The 17,569-nt window shown below is 45.4% G+C and overlaps 1 protein-coding gene across 5 annotated transcripts in view; it reads right to left on the bottom strand.

Annotated features, from left to right (window-relative positions):
* Rai14 (retinoic acid induced 14) overlaps nucleotides 1-17,569 on the bottom strand; it is a 136,602-nt gene that overhangs the window by 18,649 nt on the left and 100,384 nt on the right. For all 5 annotated transcript variants that reach the window (XM_052159457.1, XM_052159456.1, XM_052159455.1 and 2 more), the window contains exons 5-9: nucleotides 7,181-7,245; nucleotides 3,540-3,597; nucleotides 2,736-2,806; nucleotides 847-953; nucleotides 1-96 (exon numbers count right to left, since the gene is read on the bottom strand). The exon at nucleotides 1-96 is cut by the window's left edge and continues 83 nt beyond it. In XM_052159457.1, coding sequence (XP_052015417.1) covers nucleotides 1-96; nucleotides 847-953; nucleotides 2,736-2,806; nucleotides 3,540-3,597; nucleotides 7,181-7,245 — 397 coding nt within the window. The remainder of the gene's footprint in view (nucleotides 97-846; nucleotides 954-2,735; nucleotides 2,807-3,539; nucleotides 3,598-7,180; nucleotides 7,246-17,569) is intronic.

Raw genomic sequence — 17,569 nt, 5'->3', positions numbered from 1 at the left:
CCAAGAGAATCTACAAGGTTCAGATCTGCCCCCTTTTTAATTAAGGCTTCCACTGTGTGAGAGCTGCCAGTTTCACAAGCCAGCATGAGAGCAGTCCTAGGGGAAAAAAATGAGACATAAGTTTAGCAATAGCCAAAGGTGGACACGCTTCCCTGGGGCTCACTGACTGGGAAACAGGGGAAGGAGGCTTAAATACGATTAGCCCGAAGTCCTCTGGGGAATTAAGTGGAATACTGTCAAGACGAAGTAAAGTGGTATTTTTGGATTAAATCAAAACACTAAACCACACCAAATAGCAGGCATTCTTCCAGGCATGGGTGTACCACAATAGAATTCCTATGATTGGTACAAATACCAAGTTTATTCTAGAGGCTGGATTCTTTCACGTCTAGTATTTTAAAGAGCCTACACTATTAAAATCATTTTATTGTTGTGGTTGTTTCAAGGCAGGGTTTTTCTCTGTGCAGTCTTGGTTGTCCAAGAATGTGTTCTGTAGACCAGGCTGGCCTTGATCTCAGAGTCGCCTGCCTCTGGCCTCTGGGACTAAAGAGGCGCGCCACCACGCCTGGCTTTAAAATTATTTTTAAATGCATCCAGTATATTTACTTTTGTTTTGGATGAAAAAATTTTATAAGAAATGTCTTATTCAGTTCAATATTTAGTTAGTTTCACTGCAGATCCAGCCAGCAGTTCTGCCCGTGGAGATCTGGGCAAACTTTTTTTTTTAAAAGTCAAAACATCCTCAACTACCAGGGAAGGTAGAACGGCAAAAAGGAAACCACTTTATAATATTTAACAAAATAGGTATATCAGTGAAATCATGACTTCCGCTTTTCCGTGTGGTACCTTCCATTTTTGTCCCTGGAGTTGACATCTGCGCCGTGATCCAGGAGAAAGAGGCAGGCCTCACTGTGGCTATTTTGTACGGCGACAAGCAGGGGTATGTTCCCATCCTAGGAAAGAAAGTCCATTTAGATCGGACCTCCAGTTCCAAACACCAGGACCGAGAAACCCTGGTCCTGCCCACATTTTCTGCCCTGACTTGTACTGTCTACTCTTTCATCCACCGCAATATTCTATGTCCCCTAAGGGCCACCATTACCCTTAAGCGTACGTCTTTTGCAATTTCACTGACTTTTCTCTAGAAGTCCCAGCTGCTTGGGTTGCTTCTTCCGTTAGCTCTCACTGGCCCTGCCTGGTAACGAAAGAGAATCCACACACTAAGTATGTTAAGAGGAAAGGAAACAGGGGCTGGAGAAATGGCTCAGCAGTTAAGAGCAAGTGCTGCTCTTGCCGAAGCCCCAAGTTCCACCCCCTCAGCTACACGTAGGACTCAGAGAACTAACTGACCTGCTCGCTAAACCTCCCAATAAATAAGACATGTACGATTTTAAATCATAAACTTTAAAAAATAACATTATTGGAGCTGGAGAGAAGGTTTGGGTTAAGAGTACGGGCTGCTTTTCTAGAGTACCTGGATTCAACCGTAGCAGCTCGCAACCAATCATCTAGAACACCAGCTCCTGGGATCTTATACTCTGACCTCTGCAGGCACCAGGCAAACATGTGTTGCACATACATACATGCAGGTAAAACTTTTATACATAAATGAATATAAAAAACAAACAAACAAAAAACACACAGAAAACAGAACAAAACAAAAACCAGTGGTGTAAGCGTTCCAGATTTAAAAGATGGGTATATGAGTTCTATTTGCATAAAAAAGTTGTATTCCTATAAAAAAGTTTATACGAATGACTGTGATTTATACGTTCCAGCCACATGTGTGAGATGAATTTGCACTTGAGGAATCATACTGTGGCTCAATAAGTTTCGGGTTGTGTGGAGTACCTGGGAACTGGGGACGCTGGGAATAGAGATAATTAACCTGTGCTGCGGTTCAGATAGTTTAAATGCATTTGCTTGATTGGGGCAAGTGTACGCAGGCCAAGCTTCATGCTACAGCATGTCCTTAAACCCTGGAGTCACAGACCACAGACGTAGAAATTTATTCTCGTAATAGGCCAGTGAGGCTTCCATAGACTAAAAGTTCTCTTCGGAGTTGGCAAATCCTACCAGGAGTCATCTGAGATGATGCCCACGCACAGAAAGAAAACAACAGAAATTCTAACAGAAATATCCGACGGTCTACACCAATTATCAGCTTAAGATGCTGGCGGCAAATCTATGGACTTCTGTGGGAGGAACTTTCTAAAGGACCCACAATGACAGTCAGAACAGAAGAAAAAGAAGAAAGCAAGCTGATAGTATTCTTCTCCCGTTGCTTTATGATGCTACACTATGGATGGAGTGTAGCTAGCTCCCTCCAGTGCCCGCTGCTGTGATTTCCCTGCCAAGATGCTCCACACCTTCAAAGTGTGAGCCAAAGTGAATCCCTCCTTTCTTAAGCTGCTGCTGTCGGGGACTTTGTCACAGCGACACAGGAGGTACCATACACAATTTCCTGCTTTTATAAATTGAAAAACAATGTTTTATTTCGATTTGGGTCAATGGCAGAACACTGCCATATACTTATCAAAATGCACATCTCCAAGAAGCACACCATGCATCACATTGATGGTTTAGGGACCCCTAAGTATTAACATAGAAAACGCGTTTTGCAGTGGGGGGGGGGGGATGGCTGAAAGAAAACAGAAATTTGCCAGCGCCTGAGGTCTTTAAAGTCTCGGGTTTAAACGCGCAACCACATTTCTTAGTGGTCGCCTGGTACATACCAAGTCTTTAAGGTTTATGGGGCTCTTGTGCTCGCAGAGGACCTGTATGGCCTGAAGGCATCCCTGTGCCGCTGAGGAAGGAAAAACACCACAGCCAGTCAGTCACAAACAACCCGGATTGCCACGTCTAAGAAGGGAGGTTCACTTTCTGCCCAGCATGGGAAAGACACCAAGAGTGCTCAAAAGGCCGTGGACCAGGGAAAAACGCTGCTTCATTTCAGCTTTAGCCAAACGTACAGCCACGGACTCCCCGTTACCCACAGGCACGCATTTGACTTAGCTTCTTATGAGACTTGACTTTTCTACACCTAGAAGTAAGAAGTATTAATCACCCCTGACCTCTGTGAATTCAGCATCAACATTTGTCCGTTGAAGCTGGGATAGACCGTAAAAGCCAAAGGTTTACAAATACAACTGATGTTCACTGTGATCCTCCGCCCACAAAACAAAACAAACCCCCAGCTTCTTCTAGCCTTGAAACCTACAAGTGCTCCTAACTCGCTGCTTTGAAAAGAAGCTTTCCATTGATTTAAAAATCTAGGGCTGCGTACATGCCAAGCTCATGCTTTATGTCTGAGCTGTGCTCTCAGCCTGTGTTGAATATATTAACCACGGTAACAGGTCACACGGCAGCAGACTAATTGGAGGTGCGCTCCTTAATGAATCTGCGTGTGACTTGCTTGCAACCTGAGTTTAATGGGATTCTGGGAACCCTGGAAACAAGGCCTGGGGAGAGTCCAGGGAGGTACAACAACTAAATGCTCTCTTAGAGCAGACAAGGACAAACAGGAGAATGACCGTTACCTGCATAATGTAAAGCCGTTCTCCCCGAGTTGTCAATGCTTTCAGCTGGGCTCTTGTACTGTGAGAAAAAAATAAGCATGGTAAAGAAACTGGACAAATACGATTGCGTCTACCCTTCTCCTTCAAGCGGCAAGTTACTCAGGAGGGCACGGACGTGCATAAGTTCTACCTTCGGAGCTCCGTGGGCAGACAGTCCTTTATGAGGAAGAAGACAGATACCCAAACAATCACAGCCCCAGACACCGTCAGCCCCCTGCTGCTCTGGTCACCCATTCCTCCCATACAGCATCTCTCCACCCCGCTGGTGATCACACTCCAAGGTCTCTCATGTGGATCTTAGATTTTCCCCATGTCTTCGCTCATTCGCGTCCCCCGCCCCCCATTCCTAACGGCAGTTTTCTCTGAGTCCGTTTCCTGAACAGGTATATGCCCTTGGGATTCCATGGAGACGGCCCAAGCCAAGGTCGCCAGCTGTCTTTTAGTTCCTACTCTGACCACAGAGCAGCAGCCTACCCTCTTCTGAGGACACTCTCCTCCTCTTTCTCCTTGAGGCTCTCTGTCTGGCTCAGTCTCTTGTGAGACTGTCCCACCACTGTCCTGGCCAGCCCTCCTCTGACAAAACATACAAGCTCACGTTTGTCACGGTCTCTCCCCGGAGCACTCTTCTTGGTAATCCTATCTACACCTGCATCCAGATGTTAGTGACTCACAGATGTAGGTCCTAATGACAGCAGGGAGTAGTATGTTAAGCGTTGTGTGCCAGGCTCTGGGTCGGGAAGTGCTTTAAGCCTGTTAACAACCCAAGTTAGAGAACTATTCCTGCAGCCATTTGCAGGGGAAACTGAGGTACAAATACGTTAATAAATTGCTTGAATTATGGCACTGGTGAAGGCAGGATCTGATCCCGTTGGAGCCTGGATTCTTACTCATATACAAGCGTTACCTTTGAGTGCCCTGACTTGAGAAACCACTGGTTTGACATCACATAAACACTCCAAAGGCAAGTTTTCCACTGCCTGCCCCTCACCAAGTACTTACCATCTCTATAAACACCAACCACCATTGCCAATCTACCCAATGAGACAGAAGCTAAACTAGCTTTGATTTCCCCTCCCACTCTTCCTCCCGTAGCTCACCAGTACAGCACATCCTATAGATTCTTTCTCCAAACTGTACATGAGAGCTAGCCTCTTCTCTTCCTCATTACCTTCACCGTAGCCCCAAGCAGCTCACATGAAAAGCAAGTCTAGCCTCCACTAGGTCTCCTTTATTTTGACCCGACTTAACCACCTCTCTACACAAACTGTATAGGTCACTGTTTGCCCTTCACAGTTCCACAGTGAACCTAGGACTGCTTAGCTTGGCCATCACAACACACAGGGGCCTGCATTTTTGTATCACGTTCTCTCCTTTCTCTGCTTCTGACTCAGTCACTGCCTCCCCGACTCGACTCCACCCACCTCTCAGCAGAACCGTACCTCCCTGCATTCCGTGAAGTACTGTCCTGTTTGGAATGAGTTCCGCTGTCACTTTGTGCCCTGGACATCTCAGCTTCAGCATCACCGTCTCTATGATGGCTGTCCTAGAAAGCACTACTTTCCTTCTAAGTGCTCTGCAGTTTATAACATATAGGCCTTTCCTTAATAACCAGACCGTGAACTCCACCGAGAGAGCAACTGCCCTGCTTGCTGGTAGATACTTAACACTTCGCACCAAGCCTGGTACTCTGGAAGCACTTGATGTCAGAGAGAGTATGAGGACTTAGCTTGGAGAAGGAGGAGAGTTCATTTGAATTGGCAGCACCCCACCAAGTTCTATCAGTCCTAACGCCCTGAAGGAGCTAGAAGCTGGGAACCATAACAGCTGGAATATCTCCAGCAAACCAACAGGGCACAGAGAGGCCAGTGCACAGGGTATAAGAGCAAAGGCTCAGAGAGAACATAAAAGGTATTGTGGGTAAGACAGCAGGAGACAAAAAGGTCTCCTTAGTACACAGCCTGACTTGCAAAGAGCTGAACAAGAGATCTGAGAGGTCTGGGACCCAGTGCCAGCCCTGCAGGAAGCGGTGGAATGTTGAATTCCTAACAATAATCTAGAAAGAACAATGCTCAGAAGTACAAGGCAGAGGACGGAAGAACCAGGGCTACCTTAAAGTGCGATGCTTACTCTGCTGTGGTCAGAAGAATGGAGATCGAGTTACTACTTACCAAGGCTCTGGCCTAATTTTAGAACGGGCACAAGGAACTGCTTAAAGGTTTCAAAGGTTTCAGAGAAAAACCAAGGCATTTGCATAACCAGATATAAAATTACATTAGAGGCTAGAATATCTGGTCCTAGCCCACAAGGACTTCCAGCTTGTCAGGTTAAATCTTCCTTAAAATCAGAGCCAGATGCAAGGGCTGGAGTAGAATGGGAATTTAAAACATATTTTTAAACAGAGAGGTAGGACTCAGGGTATAGATACAGGTCACTCTGGACAAGACATTCAATTTCTCCCTTCATACTGAGGACCTAGTTCTAGAGAAGGTAAGACAATCTCTATATGAACTGGTCAAGAGCGACTCTCTCTTTCGGGACAGCGTTTCTCTGTGTAGCCCTGGCTGTCCTGGAACTCACTCTGTAGATCAGGCTGGCCTTGAACTCAGAAACCCGCCTGCCTCTGTCTCTCAAGTGCTGAGATTAAAGGTGTGTGCCACCACCGCCTGGCTCAAGAGTGACTCTCTTAAGTCAACACCACAGTGATCTATTTTTTCCTGAATCTTGCTTCAAAGACCTGTTAAATAAGGTTAAACACTCCTGGAATGCGTAGCGGCAGGCACCGTGCAAAGCAAGACAAAAGCAGCCCGATCAACGAAACAAGCTGACAGATGCGACCACTGTTTTGCCTTAGAATTTCAAAGCCAAATAAAAGCAAGATGCTGGGTCTCCAAGAGTGTCTGTGAAAGCCAGGGCGACAGCTTGACAGGACAGACAGTACTCCAAACACTCATTTTATTGCTCCACGCTGTTCCTGAAAATAGCCGGCTTGCACTGTGACTAGCAACAGCTGGACATTACTGTAGGGATGCTATTGTGGGGCTGGTTCAAGGAATACACAACTCTACAAATTTACGGAGGTCAGCACCTTAAGGGCTCATTACAAACTTCCAGGCAAAGCCAGCAAACCAGGGAGTTGGCCAAAAATTATAAATAAGAATAAAACCGGGCACTTAAAACAAGAACCAAAAACTAACTAAAAGCTCATCAAGTTACGGACCAAGACAGAATGGTTGAAACTGTTTATCCAGAAGGACTGCACCCCATGAGCAATTTGCTGAGAGAACGCCCGGAGGCTGCAGAGCCAAGGTTTGCTACAGTTTGGAAAATGTTTCATGAAAAGCCGACTTTCAGAAAGGAGGCATCGACTAAGGAAGGGGGTGATAAGGTGGATCCTAGGAAGACAACTCAAATTTTAGTGAGGATCCACTTCTCCTGTAGTCATGATGCCACGAAGACAAGCTTGCTCTTTCCAAATGGAGAGTGTTAAAAGGGGGTGTGTACCGAGAAGAGGCGTTTCTCCTCTTGCAAATAAAAGGTTACCTTTACATTGAAAGTAAATAAAAATAAAGTGGCTTATCTGTAACCTCCCGGCACCTGCTTACCTGAAGAAGCTTCCTGATGTACTCGGGGTGGCCATTCTTGGCTGCAATATGCAAAGCACTGTGACCTAAATGGATTAAAAGGTAAACACTGGAGAAAGTGGCCACATCAAAAATAATAGACAGACAGACAGACAGATACCGAAAACCCAAAACAACTTTTGTTTTCTTTTGACTCATTTCCTTACAGCATTTTCTTGCATATTATGGCTGATTTCCCCCAGAACTGCTCCTCTTCCTTCTTACTCTCCCACCAAGCATCCCTCTACCCCTTCACTTTCGAGTCACGTGTTTGAGCTTCCTTCCAACCTTCTTGGTTGAAGCTGCTTTCTCTGTCCTTTTTCAGGTCTGCTCTCCAGCTTCAAGGCCTATGCCTACAAGATAACCATTAGAAGCCAGAACCCACACTTAAGAGAGCATGCAGTGTTTGCGTCTTTGAACCTGGGTTACCACAAAACACTGTTTTCCTGCAAGCTTCATAGTTTCAGTGTTGTTTTTTTTTTACAGATGACTGAAATTCTGTTGTGTATGTGCATCACAGTTTCAGTATCCATTTCTCTGCTGATGGGCATTTTAGGACATTCGATGTCCTTGCTAATGTGACTGGAGAAGCAATAAGAGAGGACATACAAGTTTCTCAGCGGTAAGTCCTTTGGATGTCTGCTCAGGGGCGGTGTGGTAGGTGATGCTTTAGTTTTGTTCTTGTTTGGAAATCCCTACACTGATTTGCATAGTATCTGCTCTTGTTTTTACTCCCACGGACACCCGCGAGTTCCTCTTGCCTTAGCTTTTGTTGTCATTTATAATTTGAAATGGATCAAAGACCTTCATTTAAAACACAACTGCCAGAACAGTCAGAGCAAAGCACAGGGATAAACACGACACTGGACAGGACCTTTCTGAATAGCACACACTTCCTACATAGTTCCTAACTGCCATGCCAAAGACAGCTATGAGGAATAGACTCTTCTCCAACAAAGAAGGGACTGTTTCTCTAGAGATTAAGGTCGTGCATTCTTTAGTGTGACCATGGAGTATCCCACCCACAGGTAACATTCAGAGGCTCTAACCACTGCTGCCTGGAGGTCTTGCTCGGCCCTGGTCAGGACTGTGGTAGCATCAGGCCTCTCAGTACAGTAGTTAGCTGACATAGATGTGCAAAAATGCCCCGTGTCCACACCAGTCACATCAGACTAAATGACCTCAGGCCTAAACACCCAGAAAAGACAGCCCACAGTCAGCAGAGAACATTCTAGAAACCCAAATACTTCCATGATATGTTTGACCCCTCATTTCCCTTCTCCTCAAGACACGCTCACCCTGAATGAACGTTACCTGAAGGTGTCAGACTTTTTACAAGTCCTTGGTCAGTACATGTTAAGAACATTTCTTAAGTCCCTTTAGGACTCCAGTATAGGACACTGCTACCCAACTGCCTAGTGCCAAATGAGCTTCCACACCAGGGCCTCTGCAACTGCTGTATGTTTAGCTTGGATTTCCTTCCCCTAGAACAGCTACACCATTTGCTCTCTGACATTCCGAGTCAACTGAAAGGCTGCCTTTTAAATGAGGGCTTCCCTGGACCGGAGATGAAGCTTGGACAGTGGAGGGGCAGGCTGAGCATTCATCATTCAAAATCCAGGTTCAATACCTAGCCAATGTGGCGCCGTGAGGCACTGTGATACCAACACCAGAGCAGATGCCCAGGCCATCCTTGGTTATACGGTTTGAGGCCATCCTGGGATACGTGAGACCTTGTCTCAAATACAGGCCCCTTTCTGCCCCTGCCCATTACAAATTCCTTCTCTTCCTTAACTCCTTTTTACTGGTTTTCTGATTCATTTCTTTATTCTTCCTAACACCACACAGCTTGCAGTATGCACCCCATTCTTAGCTCCAGAGATGGACATATACTTCCTACTACATGTACACACACACACACACACACACACACACACCTATCCTTTGGTCCCCGGCCCCTGCAGTTCTGTCACTTCCTATTGAGATCCTGCTCCTACAACTTGTTCTCAGCATACTCCAGTCATTTTGAATTAAAGCATCTGCTAATTTCAATGTCTATAATGAGTACCAACACATCCCCAAGGTAACAATGACGAGCAACCTCTATTTTGGATTTCTAAAGTGTTGATGTTTTATGTTGAATAATTGCTATATATGATTAATCTGTTAATCTGCCTCCCTGGCCTCTACCTATGAGAAGTCTAGTTGTGACCAGGAGACATTACAAAATATCTCCTAAGAGGGGGAAAAGAGTTTAGAGTTCAGATCACCCATTTAGAGGAACGATTTATTTTATATGATGACCCACTTCCAAAATACCATTTTCTTTTTAATTTGTCTTCATTCAGCACTGACTAGAGTTTACTAGAGAATTACATGGCTAGGAAACACCTTAAAGACGAGAGGGTCAGGATCTCATGGGAACCACATAAAATCATCCATATTCTCAAAAGAACACATCTCTTCTAGTCTGTCAAAGATACCCTGAAATGTTAAGGAAATTTGTTTAGTTGGGGGTAGGATACCGAGGCAGAAATCCCTCAACCCTCTCTTAAAAAGCTGAGGATGAGAAAGATTAAGAGATGAGGGAAGAGACCCTCATCTTGAAAGGGTGGAAAGAACACAAGGTCCCTAATGGAGGAGCTAGAGAAAGAACCCAAGGAACTGAAGGAGCTTGCAGCCCCATAGGAGGAACAACAATATAAACCAACCAGTATCCCCAGAGCTCCCAGGGACTAAACCACCAACCAAAGAGTTCATACGGAAGGACCCATGGCTGCAGCTGCATATGTAGCAGAGGATGGCCTTGTTGGACATCAAAGGGAGGAGAGGCCCTTGGCCCTGTGAAGGCTCCATGCCCTAGAATAGAAGGCCAGGACTGGGAAACGGTAGTGGGTGGGTTGGTGAGCAGGGATGGGGGATGGGATAGGGTGTTTTCAGAGGGGAAACAAAGAAAGGGGATAACATTTGATATACAAATAAAGAAAATATATAGTAAAAAAAATAATTTCTTTGTCCTCTTCAGTTTTAGGTACAGGATGCCTCTCTCCTTTTCAGAACTAAGAGGCCTAAGAGTGTGGCTTTCATTATCCTTTGCACTTACTGGGCTTAGTGGTTGGCCTGGCCTCTGCAAACAGTTGCCCCACTGTTTCTAAGGACAACTGCATTTTAAATGTTAAACAAATGCCTTACAAATGAACTTCTGGAACATATCCTGACTGTAAACCGGGGACTGTTTATTCCGTGCATGCAATGTATTAACTGGTTCCTACTCTGGGAAACAAAGCTACTCTACACTGACACCGTTCACTGGACGAAGGCATAGTTGTCCAAAGACAATGTGGTAGGAATATTCAAATAACACACTGCAACTAAATAACAGGCTTTCACTTCATTTCCAGGGTCCTGGTCATACCTAGAGTGAGTGACTGATGTCTAGAGAAGCCACAGACATTCATCTATTCCCCTGTGATGTGTTCCCCTAAACAGCAGTATTTTCCACTTGGTCTCAACTCCAAATCCCAAATCATCGCTGGACACTACCGTACTGAAGCAAGATGCTCTCACTGCCAGCATCAAAACAAATTTCTTTCTTCAAATACAAATTTTCCTGGACAGAATACATTATTTATGATGGAAGCCTGCTGGAGGGAGACGATGCACATATTCCTGGCTCCCAAACAGCTGTGGAGACAGCGAGACAACCATAACTCATGTTCATTCTGGCAGATCGAGAGGGAGAGAGAGGGAGAGACAGACAGACAGACAGACAGACAGACTAGTGTTAATTATAAACCAAGAGGCCCAGATAACATTTCACTAAATGATCCTACACGGAAAGTGACTCCAAGCATCTTCTCCTGAACTACCGACACGATCACTTCTTCACAGCTCACAATTTCTAGAGAACATGGGAAAGAACTAACTAGTGACATTTTCACATCTGGAAATAAGTAAAGAATTAAGAAATAAGGTGACTGCGATGTTCAACTAGATATGCCTTAAAATATTTCCTTAAAGGTCAGTTTCAAATTGCAGAATATCTTTCTACAATAAAAATCACAAATTTAAGTGGTTATTATTTACAATTTTATACATATGTAAATTATTATTTTTTCTTTTAAAAAAAAAAAAACCAGAAATCCTCACCATCACATGAATGTTTACCTGGCTGCACTCCAAGAGAGGAGGCCGAGTGGAAAGCATTTGTTCCAGGAACGTCACTGTCAGCGTTAGGAGATCACCCCTTACCCCATCTCTAAGGCCACTTCTGAGTGTCAGTATCTGAGTATTTTCACAGCCAGGCAAGCTGACCCTTACTGATGATGTCATGCAGCTATCAGGATGAAACATCCTCTGAAATATCTGATCAACTGAATATTATCTTTTCCTCCAACCCTTTCTTCACCCCTCCCCCCGCCGCCCGCCTCCCCATCTCAGGGAAAAAATGTGTATGGGAGAGGATAGAAAAGACAACATTCCCTTAATCGGGTGTTTTAGACACATGCTTTTAACCCAGGTCTGGCTGTTCTGGAACTCACTATGTAGACCAGGTTGGCCTCAAACTCTTATAGATGTGCCTGCCTCTGCCTCCTAAATCTGGGATTAAAAGCATGCATTAATACACCTGGTCCAGCATAATCTTTTCTATTTTCATAAAGTCTCAATTTTGAGTGGGATTAGGGTGTCTAATCAAATGGAAGGCTACCTAGAAATTTAAGAACAAAAGCGATCAAGCAAACAAAGACTCAAACAGGCAGCTTAGGAACCATAGATGCTAAAGGAGGACTCACAATGCTAGGAGGACTCACAATGCTAGGAGGACTCACAATGTTAGAGGAGGACTCACAATGCCAGGAGGACTCAAAGCTAGAGGAGGACTCACAATGCTAGAGGAGGACTCATGATGCTAGGAGGGCTCACAATGCTAGAGGAGGACTCACAATTCTAGGAGGGCTCAAAGCTGGAGGAGGACTCACAATACTAGAGGAGGACTCATGATGCTAAGAGGACAACTCACAATGCCAGAGGAGGACTCACGATGCTAGGAGGACTCACAATGCTAGAGGAGGACTCACAATGCCAGGAGGACTCAAAGCTAGAAGAGGACTCACAATACTAGAGGAGGACTCACAATACTAGAGTAGGACTCATGATGCTAAGAGGACAACTCACAATGCTAGAGGAGGACTCACAATGCTAGGAGGACTCACAATGCTAGAGGATGACTCACAATGTTAGGAGGATTCACGATGCTAGGAGGACTCAATGTTAGAGGACAACTCACGATGCTAGAGGAGGACACACAATGCTAGGAGGACTCAAAGATAGAGGAGGATTCACAAGTTTCACCCCTCCAAGGGCTCCTGCGCTTGCTTTACGCTTTCCTACTTCTGATGCCCATTCATCCAAACGTGCTTTGTGACTAAAGAGGATCCATAAGGAAGAGTGCACCAGGAATGTGGCAAGACATGCAAGTCAGCCTTATGTCTGCATCTGCCTCTGGCAAAACCTTTGTACCATTAACTAAGCGCACTACCATCCAGAATCTGCACGACAGAGGCAGATGTGGCCACAGCCCACTTGGTACCCAGTGAGGTCGAGGGGTTCTACTGCATAGTGTGTGAGCTGCACCTCCATTCCCCATGCTGATCCTGGGATCCAGTCCCCCCAGACTGCCAACCTGAGTTATGGGAGCCACAGCTGGACTCAGTGGGTTATCACAAAAGGAAGACATGAAATACCCTGGGAATTATCTGGGGAAAGAGGGGAAGGGACATGGTGCGCATGGTCATATTTTATTGTATACATGTATGGAATTCTCAGTAGAAAGAGGGGAGAAAAGCTCCTGATGGTGCTGGAACAAGGAACGGAGAGCTGGGCTCCCTGTGGTGTAGAGAGGAAGGCTACCACATCGCTCTGGCACTATCAACGAAAAAGATGAAATTCTGATGCATTCAACAGTGCCGGAGTACATGCGTGTTAACAAGGAGGGTCTGAGGCTCACACTCCGGATACCAAGAATAAACCAGGGGATTTCTTCAGTCTTTTAATGATACTTTCATTCCATTCTGTCTCCTACTGTCTTGTACAGGCAACAACAACAACCGAAAACAACTAGCAAAAAACCAGAAGCACCTCGGCATCGCTCTTGTTGTACGCCTAGACTGTTTTCTACACCAGGAGAATTGCCAATTCTCATCTAGGGGAGGAATGAGACCACACAAGAAACAAGGGAGGCAAGACACACACTGTGGGTGCAGACCCGGTCTGTACTCTGCAATGCTCAGCAAAGAGCAAAGGGTAAGGAGGGTGTGTGCTGGGAGGAGGGGTGGGTCCAAACCGGTCTTCCCTGTGTCTGAGAGGTTTAGGTTGTTGGCTTTAACGCACAACCACTTGGAGTGGACGGTGTTAAATCTTTGTAGTTCTTTATCCTTGTCGTTTGACTCAGGATCTCCCCAGAAGCCCAGGCTAGCCCTACACGTGCCATCCTTCTGCCTCAGCCAAAAGTGCTACCACCCCAGACTCAGTTTTGTTTTGTTGTGTTGTGGGTTTTGTCTTGCTGTTGGTGTTGTTTTGTCTTAACGATTTGAAGCCTTTTAAGAGCCTAATGAGATAAGGAAAATAGAAAGCGATCTGGCTGAAGTCCTGTTAGTCATGATAAGACAGTGGCCAAATACTTTATATCATTTTTTTTCAATGAACAGAGGAGCCTGACTCATTGAGATGCCGTGCTGAGCGTCTCACTAAAGCCTGCCATCTGCAGTATGCAGTCCTCTGCTGACTGGGTTGTTCTTGTACGATTCACTGCGGGCATCCATAAAAATTCCCAGAATTCCAAGCATTCAAATGGAAGGACAACTCATAAGATAAATATAAAAAATTATCTGCCTCTAAAGACTGTCTATTCAATAGTTTAAAAAGTAGAAAAAAAATATGATTTGACCATCTTATAGACTTTGTGAGTAAAAAGGAGAGACCATCTGTGGAAGATATCCTGAAAGGAGGAGATCTCCCACTGTTGAAAAACCCCTCCAAGGGGCCAGGGCTGGGGGTACACACCTGCGGTGCTAGAGTCCCAGGCAGAGGCAGGAGGATTATTGACAGTTCAAGGTCTGCCTGTCCACATAGTAACTTCCCAGTCAGGCAAGATGATGACAATGATGGTGCAAGGGACAATAATGGTGACATAATCCCCTACACAACAGGGTGGGATTCTCAGGAGCTGACATTTATGTCGGCTCTCAGGAGGTTTTCACCCTGAAGGCTACTGTATCTCGCCACGCTGTGTGACACTGTAGGTGAGTTCACTGGGAACATCTTGTCAAAGCCGAGTTGTTTAAATCGCCCTCTAACTATGAGAGGCATTTTGTACTAAAGACGGCCACTAAGGCACAGTGATTGATTGAGTCCTTTCTCTCACGGTCAGATCTGCTTTCTCAATAGGGGCGTTGAGAGTGAACACCACGACCAGGTCACAGGAGAGACACAGGCAAGGGCAGTAAAAGCCGTCAGTTTATCCTCCTCACTGCTGTGGTAAAAAAAGCTTGAGCGGTGTGGCCCAGATCAGGCCAGAGAGCCCATGTGCTTCTCTCCGAGCAGACAGACATTCCTGTCATTTGCTGTTGTGTTGGTTCACATTGCTGGAGTCATGGAGTCTCTTCAGAAGCAGGTGCCTCACCAAGACCCAGATAAAACAGCAAAGCCTCTACGCGGTGCTGGCCTCACTGCTGCTGCTGGCAAATGACGAAGTCAGTGGACACTCTGAGACTCTGCGGAACTTTTTTTTTAAGATTTATTTATGTTATTTACATAAGTACACTGTAGCTGTCTTTAGACACACCAGAATAGGACATCAGAGCCCATTACAGATGGTTGTGAGTCACCACGTGGTTGCTTGGAATTGAACTCAGGACCTTTGGAAGAGCAGTCAGTGCTCTTAACCACTGAGCCATCTCTCCAGCTCCAGAGTCACCAATTTCAACCAGTCCCCAATGGCCAACACTGCGGAGCCTCAAACATGGCCCAAGCACACACTCCTGGGTCCCTCCATGCTAGTTCAGTCTGCAAGAAGGTGGCACAGAGCTGGGATGCTCAGGGTTCACTGCTGACCCAGCTTTCAGAAATCCAGTTAGAGATATAATCATAAAAAAAAAAAACAAAAAAAACCCAAAAAACATATGGCTGTGTGTGGCCACAAAAAGGCTGATGAAAATCATCCTATGAGCCTGGTGGGGAATATGATACGGGCCGGATACTAAATAAAAGACAACGGCTTGGTATTGAGTCAGTTTTTTCAGTGCTTTCCTTGCAAACACAAGGACTCGAGTCCCATCCCCCAGAACTCACATTTAAAAAGCTGAGCGTGGTGGTGTGAGCTTATAATCCCAGCACTGGAAAGGCAGAGATGGGTTGATTTAGGCTGACCCCTAGGGCTTGCTGGTCAACCAGCATAAGACTATTGACTAGGTTTCAGCCAAAGAGAGACTCTGTCTCAAAATATACAGTGCATGACCCTGGGAAATGACACACATGAACAAGAATACAGATACACACAGTCCCGCCCCCCCCACCTCCCCACGCCCAAAATGCAGGACATAGAATTCTATAATGTGATCTGAGCTAAGTAGAAATATGTTAAGGAAAACATGTTATTTATTTTTCAAGGAGCATAATAAAATTTTTCAGTATGGCAGGGGTAGAAGCAGTGGTTATTTTCTTGGCTTCTTTTTTTTTTTTTTTTTTTTTTTTTTTTTTTTTTTTTTGCTACCTTCCTATCATACACATGTATCCCAGGAGATAATTTCCCTCTGTAAGGAAAGAGGAAGGGTGATGCTTGGCTCTGACAGAATATGCCAGATTCCCATCTGTGATTTCCCAACAACAAAAACAGAGCAGCAGAATCACAGGACAGCGGGGCTGCTCACTGGAGCCTAGTTCTCAGACACTCAAGTTTGTCAGAGAGCAATACCCCCTTGCTGATGTCATTGTAGGGGACTTAGCCACTCATATCTGCATTGTATGATGCGGAATAACTTTAAAAACAGTGACAGTATACTTTAAAACTAAATGAAATAGCTGGGCCCCCGAGATTTAAGATGTCATTTGCATAAAATGAATAATATTCCCCTCAAAGCAGTCACTTGAGGGAGTCATTTATTTTTCTACTAACATTGCCCTTCCTCATAGATTTTTGGAATTCTCCGTGGAGCTACTCAGAAAAATCATTGGTAATACTATTCCCCGCCCCCCTATTTCCCCCAAAAGTAGTTTTCATCAGTTTGACTTAAATTGCTGACTTGACACTCTCTAATTCTTGGCTTCTCCAGAAAACAAACACAACTTTTCTCAAAGTATAAAGATTCCAAATTAGCAAATTACTATAATAAAAAAAAAATAAGAAAGAGAGCCAGACACACCACAGTCTTTGAAAACCATTCTGAAACATTAGGTTTCCAGCCATATCGTGGGTAATAATTGCCTTTTAAGAACTGGCTGATCCCCAAGATGGCCGTTCTGAAGAGGCCACCCACTCACAGGAGAATGAGGAAGGGCTTCAGTATAGCTAGCGTAACGAAAATCCCAGATGAAGGCCCCACAATTATACCAACCTCATATCCCAGTGAAACCCAACGTAAACCTTTTAGAAGCTAATGATTTTCAAGCGCAACAAATGGAGTCGTTATCTTGAACCTTTCCACATGGTCAAGAGAGAACACAGCCTAGGCCACCGACCCTGGGGGCGCCCGCTCTCCCTGCTAGATGACAGTGCTATAAAGGCAAGGCTAACCTGTTTCCCTCTCCTCTCGCTTGCTCACTGCCAACCATGGCTTCGCATTAGAATCACCCACAAAGCTTTTAGGAAACACCCCCACGTGTTAACGTGGTAAAGTAACTCAACCAAGCAGCGTAAGGGAGAAAAGTTCCATTGGCTCACAGTTCCAGGTCACAGTCCCCACAGAAAGGAAGTCACCCTGGCAGTGCCTTAAGCAGGTGGCCGCATTAGGGCCACAGAAGACACAGTGAATGAATACACGCCGCTCTCAGGTCCCTTCCCCCACCCTCCCTCTTTCCAAGAGCCCCCATCTAGGGAATGGTACCCTGGTTGGTTTTCCACCTCAACATCATCAGGATTAGCTACCATGGATACAGACTGGGCCAATCCACCCGGCAATTAATTCTAAATTCGGCCAAGCTGACAGTATTAACCATCACAAGCAGTTCTCTTCCTCCCTCCCTCCTTCCCTCCCTCTCCCCCACTCTCTCTCCTACACTGTTTCTTCTTTTCTTCCCCCTTCTTCCTTCATCTCTCCCAGTTCCCAGATGATTTCGAAGGCACTGAAGTACAGCAAGAGTCGAGGCAAAAGCCGT

The sequence above is a fragment of the Apodemus sylvaticus genome, chromosome 16 (assembly GCF_947179515.1).
Source record: "Apodemus sylvaticus chromosome 16, mApoSyl1.1, whole genome shotgun sequence".
In the NCBI taxonomy this organism is placed as follows: domain Eukaryota; kingdom Metazoa; phylum Chordata; class Mammalia; order Rodentia; family Muridae; genus Apodemus; species Apodemus sylvaticus.
The sequence above is the reverse complement of the archived record's forward strand: the minus strand, read 5'-3'. Positions and strand labels throughout refer to the sequence as shown.